This window comes from Zerene cesonia, chromosome 19 (assembly GCF_012273895.1).
Source record: "Zerene cesonia ecotype Mississippi chromosome 19, Zerene_cesonia_1.1, whole genome shotgun sequence".
NCBI classification, from domain to species: domain Eukaryota; kingdom Metazoa; phylum Arthropoda; class Insecta; order Lepidoptera; family Pieridae; genus Zerene; species Zerene cesonia.
Window position 1 is genome coordinate 3,431,013 of NC_052120.1, and position 12,394 is coordinate 3,443,406.

A 12,394-nucleotide genomic window follows, 5' to 3' on the forward strand; every position below is an offset into this window, starting at 1 on the left:
ATGTATATATATATAATGTTAAATACTGCTTCTCTCATTATAGTTATGCCTAAATCTTTAAATAAAAATTTGTTTCCCTACCTTCATAAACTTGACACTGGCAAATAGTTGAAACTTATTGCCATAAAGGAAGAAAAAAATAATAATAAGACGGTGTGTCAAAGAGTAGATACTAGATATCGGAACGTTTAAACACCGTCTATAGTGCACATGGGCGTTTGAAAGTTGGCTCACACTGCCCGTGTGTGAAATAACCATTGGTGATGATTTGGGATATTAGGGACGAGGCCATCGTGGAACGCAGAAGCAATGAAGACGTGATCGCATAATTTTTTAATTTATAAAGGAAGTTAGACTCATAAGAAGTAGAGAATTAATGAAAACAGGGAAACATCATAACCGTTACAAACGTTTCACGTTTTACGTCAAGATAACAGCATTAGTTTCAAATTTCACAACGCGCAATATGATGCTTGTGTCTTGTAGCCAATGAGTAGGCATGCTTGTAGGCTGTTGTATAGTGTCGCTCATAGCTAATGTAGATAGCAGGTACCCTTCATCTTTTTTTGTTAAATTGATTTAATAAATTATCATAACTACCCTCATCTATACCACACTCACACGGGTATGACCACAAGCACGAATTTAAAATAGCTGGTTAGGAGTGGTATTATGCCCTTATGCTTGCTGATACGTTTATTACACTGCACACTAATTCAGTTCACTTAATTTAGTCATCAAAAAGCAGTGGTGGCTCAATTGTGGGAACCTAGGACTTCAAAATTGACAAGTCGGGGTTCGAGACCGGGCGAGCGTGAAATTAATAAATTGACTTTTCAATTTATCTGCACATGTGGATAACATCACCACTGCTTAAAAACGGTAAAAACGGTGAAGGAAAACATCGCGAGGAAACCGGCATGCCCAAGAATCCTATGTTCGACGACATGTGACATCTGCCAACCCGCACTTGGCCGTCGTGGATTGTGGCCAGGAACCGTCATAGGAGGCCTGTGTCCCAGCATAATCTCATAACGTTTATTGTTTGATTTAGTAATTAAATTTATGACATTGTGATCAGAAGCCTTATATTTCTAAATTTGCTTCGAAATTTAGAAACTAAATTTAGTGTACTGTAATAAGTCCTTCAACGGACACGACAGGGTAGGAAATGGTACTCTATGGAATTCGAATGTATAATATTATACTCGACACTTGACATCTGACAGATCAGTGATTACAGATAAATAATAATAAAACTTGAAAGTCGAAACCGTACATACTACATTTCGTTAATTGTTCTTTGCCGTTTGTCGTTTGTTTTTGTCATTTTGCTAAAATTGTTAAACTTCTTAGAAGTTATAGTTGACGACTGTTTAATACAATGCCAAAGAATAAGAAACAAAAAGACGATAGTTCAAGTAGCGACAGTGATGAAGGTCCAGTAGATGTAAGAATTAAATTATTAATTTACCTTCCACGTTTCATAGGCATATTTTCAGATAAAATTATTTCTATTTTTACTTCACGTGTTTCTTCGGTCTTATAACATTTTGATCCGGCCCGTTTCTTGTTAGCCGGTAACCTAAAATAAAACATTGACAAATTTGTGTTTTCTAGAAATGTTTTTCACCTCATAGCTAGCGTATTATTATTCTCGAAAAGTGTCATTATTTGATAATATTTACTTAGTTATGATGTATATTGCACCTAACATCGTATTTTTTTTGTAGAGGAATCCTCCGCCAGAAAAGAAGGCAAAAACCAGTTCAAGGACGGATGACAAAGAACCTACTTGGGTGCTTCAGGGCAAAAAATTAGTTAAAGTGAGAGAATTTAAGGGAAAAGTATATGTTGATATCAGAGAATTTTATGAGAAAAATGGTGAACTTTTACCTGGCAAGAAAGGTATTTCTTTACCTCCTGACCAGTGGAGGAAGTTATTGTCCTTAGGCGATGAAATAAATGATACAATCAGTTCCATGTGCTAAGATGTTCATTTTGTTAGAATTAAATAAAGCTGTTTAACAGAAGACGTTTTTTTCTTGCCCTGGATAAATGATTTTGTTAGAATGCTTGTTACTGGAATTATGTACAATACAGAATCTGTAGTTCTCACAAGCCTCTATAGCGTTTGTAGAGGTATGTTGATAAATTTCACAATTTTGGAGAAAGAGGATCATATTATAAAAAGACTAGTTTTATTTGGAAAGATAAGTGAAAGAAAGATCACATAGTCAAAAGAGTTGACCAATCAAATGGAAATTCATACTAAATATTTCCAAGTAAACTTAATATATAGAAATCTTGAATGCTTCTTTGTGAGTAAAATGTATGATTATACAAAAGATTTGAAATAAAAACACACAGATTATAAATACAACATTTATTTTATTAATAACAACACAAGGTTAGGAAAACGCAGCTACCTTCTCAATCTTAGGTGTATGTTAGTAATCATACAAGACCTTAAAACAAACAGGTACAATATTGAGCACTAAAAATCATACATACAGTAAATGAAATATTTCATTGCAAGTCTACAATCGTATATATATTCCTATGTAAGGAACACATAATTAAGATATAAATAATTAAAATGCTCAATAAATATTCAGTATTTATTGTTTATATAGCACTAAAACATGATGCATTATATATTAAAAGTAAAAAGCCTTGATTCACGTTTTGAAATTGGAAGTTTTTTTTTTTAATTTTTTTATTATTTATGTATGGAAGTCAAAAGATTCGACTAGAACTCATCGTCGTGCGTTTAAACGCGAAATGGCTTCAAAGTAATTCTAAAATTAGCCTTTATACATTAAAACGGCAAGTTGCATAATCCCTACTGGGTCATTCGGTCAATTGATTTTTGTTTAAAATAATTGGGTAGGACAATTAAAGAATCAGTCTTGTGAATAATGCCAGAATGAAACCTCTTTGACTTGAATACAAAGCGAGGTCGACTACCCACTACAAAATCAAGTATAAAAAAAGATTCATGAATATTAGAAACATTTACCAAAACATTCGTGAAATGCGCAAGTAAGACAAGAGGTAAGAAAATATTTTCTATACTTCATAAAAATGCAACTTCTTTTTAATTACTAAAGTTCATACAGGAACCTTAAGCACTTATCTATTCATGTGCTTTTAGTGCAAACTTTAATCATTTGTAATAAGTAATGGCCAGCCACGGTAAAAAAAATTTGCAAATTAGTAAATAAAAATTAGTAAAAGGCAATGTATAAAAACAATACATAACCGCATGTGAACATCCAGTAGCGCTCGTGGCAATATCATGAGATCGCGTTTACATTATGTGTTTGTTAAAGTTGTGTTAATAAAGTATTAAGTTAAAATTTGCTTCTCTTCCACCATATAACCATAATTTATATATCCCACTAAAAGGGCCCCAATAACTTTATTCGATCACCATGGTTTACGCCATGCCCATGTCATTCAAAATAATAAACAATGTCTACACAGGCAGTTTCCGATTCTTACATCAATCATTATTATCGTCTACACATATTACAATATACATTTAGATACTACTGAGAAAATATATGTCGCAGGTGCATTATCAAAGCGGTGATATTACAATTTTACTAGTTACTAGTAATATCACAATTTAACGGTAGACTGTCAATCGACGGTCAATCTTAATTTCTTATAGTATACCGTATACGGACTGGTTCTTGTGGCATTGCAATATCACGCGGACACCATAGTGATATGAACAAATAAGGTATGTCATAAACCAAGTCAAGGAAGAAGACAACCGTTCTGATTGGTCAATTATTGCCCATTCGCCCTTCCGGGATTAGAAATGTACCAATCAGAGATGATCTAGGTAATTAACGACCAGTGGAAGCGTGGAGCCCTACAAAAAAAAAAAAGTGTTGACAGTCTACAGTTCATTTAAGTATCACTTATGAAAACATTTCGACTTTGATAATATTCCTACGGCATATGTAAAGAGAGAAAGTAGATAGTGAAAATGTGGAAGCTTTTTAATTCTATTTCTAAAGACTACTATATTAAATATATATAAAAGTTACCAAGTCTTGTAAGAGTTCATTATGAACTATTAAACATTTTTGGGATAATAAATATACAGCCGTCCATATAAAATAAACCTTATCAGTAAGACTTATGGTTTAAAGTCACCTGGCACAATTAGCGGTCGACTCTTCACGAGATACTGTAAAAACACCCACTACGTTAAAAAGGATATTTGGTGATATTTCTAAATAACGACATCCCTATATGAACCTATGAAATTACATTATCATTATGAATATCTTTGGAATAAAACCTAAAAGTATTAATATAAAATTAGGCAACACTATAATTTAAAAACCACCAAAACTGATTTCAAAACAACATTTCTACTGGAACTTGTAAACGTTCCCAAATGTATAACAATATAGGAATAGACGAACCATCCGTGTCGACTAAAAGAGTACAATTAGTACGGACATCAAAAAATATAAGATCAAAATCAGATCTCGAAAATTTGTCTACTATAAAATACAACTACGACCAGACATATATTAACTTAAACGTGTAACGTTTATTTTTATTTTATCTTTGGTTTTATGTGGAAGCATGAAATTTTGAAGTGTTCACACATCTCTTGCACCTGAAAAGACAAAAAGAATCCTATTAATTTGCAAATGTACAATAATTAATTAATGTTATATTGTGAAGTTACAATAGCTGTTGTTTATTATTTTCTAATATACTATCGGTATATGGTGTCCCGCCGATGGTGTACTATGCTAGGTGGTACTTATAGTTTTGCAAACGTTGATTGCGGAAAAACTAATTAAACAACAAAACGATATAAAAAAGTTCTTACATGACTTTTTCCTAAAATCTTTTTTTACATCGCTAGGCTACTTACAACCGGAATGTACCGCTCCGCTAATATGGATGTTGTGCTTATGAAAACATAATCGTAAACGTAAGTGTAGGTACGGGTGACAAGAGTGGACGGATGGCCAGTTAGAGGGCCAGTTAGTAGACTTAGAGTTTTAAGAATTCATCTAGTATAAATCAGCGTAATTTTTACACAGAAGTTATTAGCATAGCCGTTGAGCATAGTACACCATCGGCGGGACACCCTGTATATACATTTCAGCATGACAGTAGGTTAGTGAGGAGCGAAGAGACGTTTACGAATAATCGCGCAAGCGGAGCGAGCGAAGCGGCTGGCGTGTACCAAAATGTACCTATCCTAGCTGGATACAACTCACCACTTTGGTGCCGTAGTATATGTGCGCGAGGGAGCAGGCGAGGCACAGCACGGCGAGCAGCATGAGCTCGGACATGGGCGACACGCGCCAGTACAGCACGGCGCCCAGCGCCAGCGCGTAGGGCGCCAGCAGCCCGTTCAGCGCCTCGCACCGCGTGTCGCTCATTTGGGACACGATCAAGCGGCACTGCGGACGACACACGATATTATATACTAGCGGTAACATATATACATAAATAGTACATACGCATTCGTCCAACATCACAAACTCTCGCATTTATAATATTAATGCAATAATATCCTGTAAATTGTACATACTCCTGGCTCACCCATCTCACTCCCATTATGCAACACATTTAATTTGTTCGTCGAAAACAATCTACGTCTTTGCAATCATAATATAATGTTAAGGCGTCTATTAAATAAAAAAACAATACGTACATTTATGTTGGAGAAAATTGTGCCGGTTAGAACGAAGAATAGCCTCGGTCCTCTGTTAATGATGTCCGTCGGCGAGTATAGCACCCAAATGGAGCTCAGTATGAAGAACAACACCAGTGGAATAAGCGGTCTTATTGCTTCGCAGAACGATCGCATTTTCCCAGTTCGATCTCGGTACGATCTGAGAAAAAAAACACATTTCACAGTAGGTTTGGTATAAATAGAAAAAGAAATAGGAGGCGCTATGTTCAATGATAGAAGTCAATATGAGTATATTTTCTATTACTATACATTTTCTAATTCTACCCTCAAAACAATAAGCACTTACTTATAAATGTTCCACAGTATGACAGTCTGGCTTGTTAGTGCAGCGGAGAGGTAGAGTGTGAATTCAAACACTATTCCGGGTGTTAGGCCTCCAGGCAAACTCGCGTGCCACGCATGCGGACCTATCACTGACGTCACAAGTAATAGTATGCAGGAGCCCTGGGATTTAGAAAGGAGAATGATATAATATAGAGGAAATAATAACGTTGCAAGGACTCTAGGAGACCTTTTGTTCAGTTGATTACTATACACATAATATATTACAAATGACCACAACAGTATAATTTACGAATAGATCGCCCCGAGGCCTGCCTGTACTCATAGATAGAATAGTAGATATTAAAAAGAAAATACTGAATCAACTATAAATATGAGCACAAGTTAACAGTTTTATACAGGCCACGGACTAAGTCAAATTTAATTTAGAGGCGTGAGGGGTGTCTTAACCTTTATGTTTAAAAGAATAAAATATCCCTTTAATTAACGGTTATTAAAATTTTATAGCATGGTCCATTTGAGAAGTAAATTTGTCAAAGCATATAATTTACAAAGGGTATATCTGTAATCTCGAATATATAATCGGTATATTCTATATGTTACAATCGGTATAGACTATAGGTTTAAAGAATAGTTTAATTTCCATCAACTCGGTAACAGCACTCACAATCATAGTGAAATCGTATCCCCACGGCAGAAACATGACGCCCGTGTTGTATTTCTCCCAATGCGTTAGGTAGAAGTTTATAAATATGTTCCAAATTACGAAGAAAAATCGTTTCGGACTCAGCTCGTCCCTGAAATTCGGAGAATTGATTTCTGATATCATATTAATTATAAATAAACTGATAAATTTGAAATAAGCAACGTTTCGTGACTTTTGACTTTTCATTTGTTTTTCAGAAATAAAGTATGACTATAAATCAGCCTACACTAGTTATAAGTTTTGCAAATACTATCATATTGTATATCTGCGTGTATTTTTATCGGTTATATATTCAACTGGTTATATTCAACAATAAATATTCGTATTTAATGAAAGATAGGTATCTAAACAGACTCAGTAGTAGTCATCTGACAGATATAACTGGTTTGTAGCGACGAAAATATGCATTAGGTATAATTATAACGTCGAAGTGAGTTGATTAGATCTTATTCTCTTCAATTCAAATAGTTCTACTAATCTTACGTTTATGTACAACAATTTTATTAATCGCAAATGAATTCCTATCATATACTATGAACTTCGATAGAATAAATCGCGTGATAGACAGTACTCGCCAATCATATGTATAAATAGACACAAATCACAGCGTTTACCGTGATATATGCTAATTGAATTCCTGCGTAGTTTTAAAGATAAGACTTACCGTCCGAATATGCTGTAGAGACACGTGGGTATGAGGACAGCGGAATAAGAGTCAAGACCATGGTCGAACAGTTCACCGAGGGGACCGCTGCTGCCAGTACGGCGAGCTTGTTTACCGTCGATACCATCTGTTAAATATTCACTTTAATCATCATCACCATTCACCAACATCGCCAAGTTTAAAATGATTTTTTCCTGAATATTTAAAAATGATAATATTTTTTTTTCGTAAAATATTAGGTATATATTTTTCGTCAAACAAAAAACCCAAATATTTACAATGTAGCTGTATGCTACATTGTAAAATATTTGGGTAAATATTTGCAGTAAGTATATGTCTATGTGTCTCAATGATAAGTCGTTTTTTTCTACGTCTAATTTATCTATACTGAAAATCTTAACTCGACTAAAGATATATATGACGTAAAATGAGCAATCCTACTTATTTATTACACCTATATATGTATATTATGGGTTTGAAATGGACGTCACTTTTTGAACATTTGCATGTATAATTGCCGTAAATTAAACAGACATCTACGCGTTATAGTTTTAAAAAGATGGTTAGCCTACGTCTTACTTATTAAAAATATTTTATAGCGTATTAACTTAAACGACAATTGCGTTTAATTTTAATTATTAACAATGTTGCTATTTTAAAATACTTAACATCCATAATTACACAAAACACACAAAGCAAATGTATCTTAATTCTTCACACTGCTTTTGATAAAATGCAGCAAAGTAACTAAGTTGAACATAAATGAATCAATTCTATTTTAAGAGACGTTATCAAAATATAACAAACTCGTGTCTAGTAGCACAATCTAAGTAAACAATTTTATAATGTTGATTCATAGAGCATGCTACTAATAATGAAAGTTTTATCAACGGTTACGCTAATGGCGAATGTTTTTTTAAGTCTGATCATTTAATATTTGATTCAATACACCTCATATACTATATACCTAGTAATTAATTTTTCACCTTTCTACGTCAACTACAAAATTATAATAATAAATCTATTTTTTATATCTATTTTAAATGAGGTTTTATTTCACATAATTGTGAGAATCATGCTGATTGCCGTATAAATAATAATTTATGTTTTTAATAAAATTATTTCATTTTTTATAGTATTGTTCTTATCATATTAATTATACAATTGAAAATTATATAATATGTTCTCAATTGTTGTGCTTGTTTTACTTCAACACAATAAATGAAATATAAATCCGCTTTCTGTGTAATCTCACATATATCATAGGTCTAACTAACAGCGAGAGTAATATAAAATAAACATTTGTTATTTTTTCGTACGTGCGATTAACAGTTTGGAGTAAGGAGATGTGGAAAAAGGGTTTTTTATCATTTATGCCTTAACCATTCAAACCGCTATTTTAATTTTAAGCCAAAACTACCCACATTTTTCGGCTAGACCCAGAAAAAAGCATACCTCTGTAATACTCGGTATATACATATGTACCTAACTTTCTAACATACAGGTGAAGCAAATAAAAGCGTATTAAAAATATTTTCTCTTTATTACATTACTTTAGATTTAATATTTGTTGCATTTAAGGCATATGAAATCGATCCTGCATCCGGTTTTACAGAGACCATGGTTTCTGATTGATAACATAATATCTAAGCGACACCGTAACACGAGATAACAAAGGGCAGTTGTGAGCATTGTATTACTATTTAAATTGATGTAATCTAGCGTAAAAGCTGATTTATTGATCGGTTTCACTCACGCTGTTAATTGTTGGTTCTGTTAAGCTAATAGTGTAAATAGATTATAGTGTATATATGTATTTGTAAATTATTAACCGGTTTGTTGTGCGTTTCAGAGACATCAAAGTATATACCTGGTCGGTAACCGTGACGTCGTAATGCTGTACCTATTCCAGTATGGGAAAAGGACAGAGGTTATCTAGTGCTATCACATTCCCACACTGGAATTAATACGGCTTCAAGACTTAGTAATATAAGTAATTGATGATTGACATGTATGCAATTCGTTTTGCTAACGCGCTTGTCATATAATATGATGATCTAGCTATATATGTAATACTGTATATATACTAATATTATAAAGATAAGATTTAGGGTTCTTTACTTCAATAGAAAAAATCAGAACTCTTATAAGATCACTTTGTTTGTTAGATTTTGTACAGGACCCTCAGTGCGCGAGGTGACTCGCTCTTAGCAGTTGTTTTTGTTAGAATTTTATGAATCTAGAAACGGATTAAAAATTTTAACCATTCACAGCATTTTATTATGCTACATATGTACCGACTGGTTTTATATATATTTAATTATGCCGCTACAACCTCTGTAAACAAACAATCAACCAACAAACCAACAGAAAGCAGCTAGAATATCAAAACGATAAAGAAATTCTAAAATATCGCTATTAATAGGAAAAATTCCAGACGATAAAAACATAAGTCAATAATAGGATCTTAGACCTTGCTGCTTCATAATCAGATTTCGAATATCGCATAAAATGTTGCTATTACTGTAATGAGTTATTCAGGCAAATCGGACAATTTTTTTATTCCATTGACTCATTCAGGGTAATTTAGATGAGATTTCCACAGATTATGTGCACTACACATTGTATATAAGTGACCTCGTGTCAACGATAACGAGTACCGCGTTTGAATTACGTGATTTTATTCATCGATACACGTGAAACGATATTTATAACACTTTATATATGTTTTTTATAGTTGTATCCGAAAAAAACTCTTGACAAGATGGTATATGTATTTACATTTTGTTAAAATCAAGTATGCATAGATTACGCACCATATAAGTGCTATTACAAAAAAAGTATGTCAAGATTAAACTAAGCAATATTTTTTGCGTTTAATAAAAATTCTTGTAGCTACTTCACACATAAAGGCGACGTCACAAATTGAACAATGGCCTCCGGGTCAAGTTCACTTATAAATCGTTTCGCTTTTTACGTATATAGGGAGACCGAATACCTCGCGATTATTCTGATAATGCGATTAGGCACTCAACAAAATTATTACCATAATTTTTTTATTACTCACTTGACACACATACAGAAGATAAAACAATTTTCATGGAAGGAATGGTTTTTTCTTATTTCTGACTTATATCTCAAGAAGCTTATTTATACAAAAAAAAAGTTTTAGTAAGAAATCTAATACAAAAAACTGATTACAATCAGTCCAAACTATTTGCATATCACATAGCATATACCTTATAGATAAAATAGAAAATGTATTATAGTATAACAGATTACTTTTAAGTTTCTCAATTTCTATAACTTAAGACTTGGGGCTACTTCCAAGATTAACTTCATATTACTACAATCAGAAATTTTTAATTGAGAATTCATCTTTCAGGAATTGAGGACAAGAATGTTATAATTCAGACTCAAGGAAAACATTATATGACTAGCTGCACCCCGCGGTTTCATCCGCGTAAGTCTGTATCCCGTAGGAATATCGGGATAAAAAGTTGCCTATATGTTATTCCAGTTGTCCAGCTGTCTATGTACCAAATTTCATTGCATTTGATTCAGTAAAAAGTGTGAAAGAGCAACAAACACACACACATCCTTACAAACTTTCGCATTTATAATATTAGTAGGAAGTAGGATTGCAATCTTAAAAATCAAAAAGCTTATCATTGTTTCCTATTTTTTAGTTTGCATGTTTAATATGATAAATAAATAAAGCATTAACTTAAAAATCACCATTTTTACCCACAGTAAAAAACAAGATTGAAACATAATGAAATTAAATGACAAACCTTGATTCTTTGCTACGAACTAGTTTTTTGTCTCCATAATAGTCTAGTATTTAGGCTATGCCTACTAGATTAAACTGATTAAATGTAATGTTAAAGCTCATTAAAGGTTATTGAAAATAATAAAAGTACATTACCTAAGGTGTAAGCCACAAATAAATTAACAGACGACACAGCCCACACCCAACTAGGTATGTAGTCATTTGTAACATTGTCCTCAGTCAAAGCATGGAATCCATAATCATAGTAGGTGAACAGCAGGAAGTTTAATACAGTAAGTAAGAATCCGCCAAATGTTAAGAGATTTGGTGCAACCCACATTGGACAGAACTGTAATCACATTATTATTATTTATCATGCACATATTATAGCTACATTATGTTTTAAAATTAATACCAATTGTAAGCAGCAGATTTAGTATCCAAATTTAATTTAAACAGTTTTATTTGCCTAAGTGATTCCAATAAGCCCGATTGAATATACTTTCTCAATAGCAGGTAAACAATTATTAGAATTATGTTATATTACCTGGACACACCAATCCCAAAAAGGATGCATAACATACTTGCTGAGGACACTGGTGTCGATTGAACTGTACTGAAAATATTAAAAAACTTCTGCATTAAGAATTTTTTTTTTTATTAAATAAAGTGTGTGACGTTTTTTTATAAATTAATTCACGTTATATAGAAATAGGACTGGACAGTAATAAGAAAAAAATACATTGCTAGATACCTTGTATTTTTCAAATCCTTCCAATTTATCTTTAGACAGGAAACGTGCCATTATATTATATTTATTTTACTTCACTTCATAACAAAATGAGCTATCGGTCACATATACATGATGTATTTGTTCAACATAAAAAGTTAACACGCAGAATCAGCACATATTTATGCATAATAAGCGCTTTAAAATTTGCCGACAAAAGTGGATTCACCAGATTTCAATCAATACTACACAACAGCACCGGCTTTTAAATGAAACTAAACTTCAAATAAATTTGAATTTTGAAATCAATCAAATAACTTAATAATGTGGGGATGTCTCTAATTCAAGTCTTTTGGGTATTAAAGATCAAGTGTTGCTACCTATTAATATGTTCAAAATTTAATATTAAAAAAAATACTAAGTTATTGTTAAATTATAAATATTTGTGCAAATTTACGTTACATTAACTCTGAGAATTATTTTATATAATATAA

General features: G+C 32.6%; 2 protein-coding genes across 2 annotated transcripts; one reads left to right on the forward strand and one right to left on the reverse strand.

The window, feature by feature from the left end:
• The first annotated feature begins 1,227 nt into the window (after positions 1 to 1,227).
• On the forward strand, positions 1,228 to 2,033 carry LOC119834400 (RNA polymerase II transcriptional coactivator). The gene is made up of 2 exons (XM_038358753.1): positions 1,228 to 1,450; positions 1,734 to 2,033. Exons 1-2 carry the CDS (start codon positions 1,385 to 1,387, stop codon positions 1,989 to 1,991), a joined length of 324 nt encoding a protein of 107 aa, XP_038214681.1. The 5' UTR covers positions 1,228 to 1,384; the 3' UTR covers positions 1,992 to 2,033.
• Positions 2,034 to 2,723: 690 nt separating this feature from the next.
• On the reverse strand, positions 2,724 to 12,174 carry LOC119834399 (ethanolaminephosphotransferase 1-like). The gene is made up of 9 exons (XM_038358752.1): positions 11,925 to 12,174; positions 11,718 to 11,786; positions 11,327 to 11,519; positions 7,399 to 7,525; positions 6,696 to 6,825; positions 6,033 to 6,190; positions 5,705 to 5,885; positions 5,265 to 5,450; positions 2,724 to 4,648 (listed from the first exon to the last, which is right to left on the reverse strand). The coding sequence occupies exons 1-9, from the start codon at positions 11,973 to 11,975 to the stop codon at positions 4,586 to 4,588; spliced, it is 1,158 nt and encodes a 385-aa protein (XP_038214680.1). The 5' UTR covers positions 11,976 to 12,174; the 3' UTR covers positions 2,724 to 4,585.
• Positions 12,175 to 12,394: the final 220 nt, after the last annotated feature.

Bases quoted from the DNA above. Each gene is read 5' to 3' on its own strand.
- LOC119834400 (XM_038358753.1), top strand. From the start codon at position 1,385: ATGCCAAAGAATAAGAAACAAAAAGACGATAGTTCAAGTAGCGACAGT. The intron at 1,451-1,733 runs GTAAGAATTAAA...TTTTTTTTGTAG, and splicing joins GTGATGAAGGTCCAGTAGAT to AGGAATCCTCCGCCAGAAAA.
- LOC119834399 (XM_038358752.1), bottom strand. From the start codon at position 11,975: ATGGCACGTTTCCTGTCTAAAGATAAATTGGAAGGATTTGAAAAATAC. The intron at 6,826-7,398 runs GTAAGTCTTATC...TCCGAATTTCAG, and splicing joins CTCTACAGCATATTCGGACG to GGACGAGCTGAGTCCGAAAC. The intron at 5,451-5,704 runs GTACGTATTGTT...TGTCGTCCGCAG, and splicing joins CAATTTTCTCCAACATAAAT to TGCCGCTTGATCGTGTCCCA.